The sequence below is a fragment of the Babylonia areolata genome, chromosome 22 (assembly GCF_041734735.1).
Source record: "Babylonia areolata isolate BAREFJ2019XMU chromosome 22, ASM4173473v1, whole genome shotgun sequence".
Classification (NCBI taxonomy): domain Eukaryota; kingdom Metazoa; phylum Mollusca; class Gastropoda; order Neogastropoda; family Buccinidae; genus Babylonia; species Babylonia areolata.
This window is the reverse complement of record NC_134897.1, coordinates 38,592,503-38,595,131: the sequence shown is the minus strand read 5'-3', so window position 1 is coordinate 38,595,131 and position 2,629 is coordinate 38,592,503. Positions and strand designations below refer to the sequence as shown.

Here is a 2,629-nt window from a genome sequence, read left to right as displayed (position 1 = left end):
AGGAGGTTGGATGACGTACGTCATTTCCTTCCTGGATGTGCTCTCTTTACACGTGAGGATGTGAGAGAGGGGGGGAGCGAGGTCACATGTTGAGCCTTCTTGACACATCAACATCTGTACTATTTTGCCCTTTTTATTTAAAAAAAAAAAAAAAAAAATTCACACACTGAATAAATCTCGAGTGACGAAGGAATAAATCTTTGACAACGGAAATTATACGTCAGCATAGTTGGTGGGTTATCGCGAATAATGAATTGTTGACAGAACAAAAATAAAACAAGAAAGAAATGCTCGAAATAAATTCTAAATAATGTATGGCTAAAAAGAAATGACAACGGAAATTATACATCATAATTTCCATTTTTGAATGCGAAATCGTGACGTGTTGTTCAAACAAAAATAAAGACAACAGCATGGAATACTTTAAGAAAGGGTTGCTGAATAGGTATGTCTAATGCCACTTACGAATAAGACAGAAAATGGAACTGAAAAAGACGACGACATGGAACATGGTAAGAAAGAAGTGAAAAAAATGGAACAGTAGCTCTGTAGGATTGGACTTAATGAAACTCAACAACAACAACAATAACAACAACAGCAGCAGCAAAAACAACATGAACAACAACAACAAAAAGAAAAACACCGACAAATGTAACATTATTCAACAGTGGTGACAAAAACAAAGTGGTGACATGACAGCACGGAAATATTCCAATGGCTCAGAAAATAGAATTGAACATACGACAATGTAGAGCATTATCAGAACGAAGTGACACAAAAAGGAATATCCAACGGTACTAAATAATCGAACACCGGAAACCTAAAAAAAGAAAAAAAAAAGAACAACTTTCAGAAAGAATGACAGAAAGGGAACGCCCACATTTCTATTTGTATTTGTATTTCTTTTTATCACAACAGATTTCTCTGTGTGAAATTCGGGCTGCTCTCCCCAGGGAGAGCGCGTCGCAATACTACAGCGCCACCCTTTTTTTTTTCTTTTTCTTTTTTTTTTTGTATATTTCCTGCGTGCAGTTTTATTTGTTTTTCCTATCGAAGTGGATTTTTCTACAAAATTTTGTCAGGAACAACCTTTTTTTTTCCGTGGGTTCTTTTACGTGCGCTAAGTGCATGCTGCACACGGGACCTCGGTTTATCGTCTCATCCGAATGACTAGCGTCCAGACCACCACTCAAGGTCCAGTGGAGGGGGAGAAAATATTGGTGGCTGAGCGCGCTCACATTCTCTCTCGCTTCCTAGGCAGACGCGTTACCTCTAGGCCATCACTCCACATTGCACCAACGAATCGGACAGGAAACGAAACTAAAACGACATCCTGGACCTGACAGACTGGCACAGTAGCTGAGAAGTTAGAGTGTTGAAATTTCAGTCTGAAGGTCTTGGGTTCGATCATGGAGCGCCTGGTTGGTTACGAAAGGAGATGTTTCCCAGTTTCCCAGTTTCCCGGGTCAACACGTGCCCGCGTTCTCCCATTACCTCAACACACTTTGTGAACGCATGCAAGATCAAAACACGCACGTCAAAGGTCGTGAAATCCACGTCAGAGTTCCATGTGTTATGGAAACACGAACATATCCAGTATGCTCCGAACACGGTAAGTTAAACAACTGATGGTGGAACAGAAACAAAAACAAACAAACAAATAAATAAATAGATAAAATGAATACATATACAAGGGTGGCAGAACGGGAATGTCTAAGGACACTAAGGAAAGGAAATAACCCATACATTACTGTTGTTGTTTTTAAACACCAAGACAAGAAAGAACCAAAATACACTGCTGTTGTTGGTAAGTCAAATCGGACACTCACGTCAGTTCTTTAACGGGTGGCCTCTCCTCCGGATCCTCAAGGGTATGGAGGGAAATCTTTTCCGACGCTTCTTCCTCGGCCGCCATCTTTCTTCTATTGTCGTCTTCCTCGTCGTCGTCTTCCTCCTCTTCGGCGGGGAGAGGACGAGCGAGCGGAGGAGGGGGGTGGGGAGAGGACTCGCTCGCGTCTACAGCAGTCGGTGTCGTCGAGTACCTGCTACGCATTCCTTGCCGCATCTGTCGCTCTCCCTCTCTCCTTCTTTCTGTCTCTCTCCGCGTGCTTGCTCGTGGTCGTCCTGTCGCGTGCACGCGCTGTGCTGGAACCTGTTGCTGCCAGCGTTGTGTGTTGTTGCATGCTGCGACAGGCTTGCTTGCTTGCTTGCTTGCTGGTTTGTTTCCTTGCTTGCTTGACGCCTAGCTGTCTGCTGCCTGGATTTCTTGGTTGGTTGGTTGCTTGCTTGCTTGGCTGTTCTGCATTCTTCCTGAGAGGCTGGCATTGGCCTGGTGCTTTTTTTTGTTTGTTTTGTTTTGTTTTTTTGTTTCTAGGTGGTTGCTGGTTTTTTGTTTTTGTTTTTTTAATGTGTCGTGTTGGGTTCTGATTTTGTCTTTGCGTTCTGCTGACTTGATTTCTTCTTCTTCTTCTTTTCTTCTTCTTCTTCTTTAAGTGTATTGTTGTTGTTTTGTTTTTGTTGTTTGTCGCTGTTGTTATTGTTTTTGCCTCGTCTCTTACGCACACACACACACACACACACACACACACACACACACACACACACACACACACACACACACACACACACA

General features: G+C 42.7%; 1 protein-coding gene across 1 annotated transcript in view; it reads right to left on the bottom strand.

Moving 5' to 3' along the window:
* The window catches only part of LOC143297122 (uncharacterized), a 138,768-nt gene extending 136,737 nt beyond the window's left edge, over window positions 1-2,031 (bottom strand). The window contains exon 1 of the mRNA XM_076609295.1: window positions 1,830-2,031. Within this exon, the coding sequence (XP_076465410.1) occupies window positions 1,830-1,915 (86 nt within the window). The 5' untranslated portion in view covers window positions 1,916-2,031. The remainder of the gene's footprint in view (window positions 1-1,829) is intronic.
* Between the last annotated feature and the right edge of the window lie 598 nt (window positions 2,032-2,629).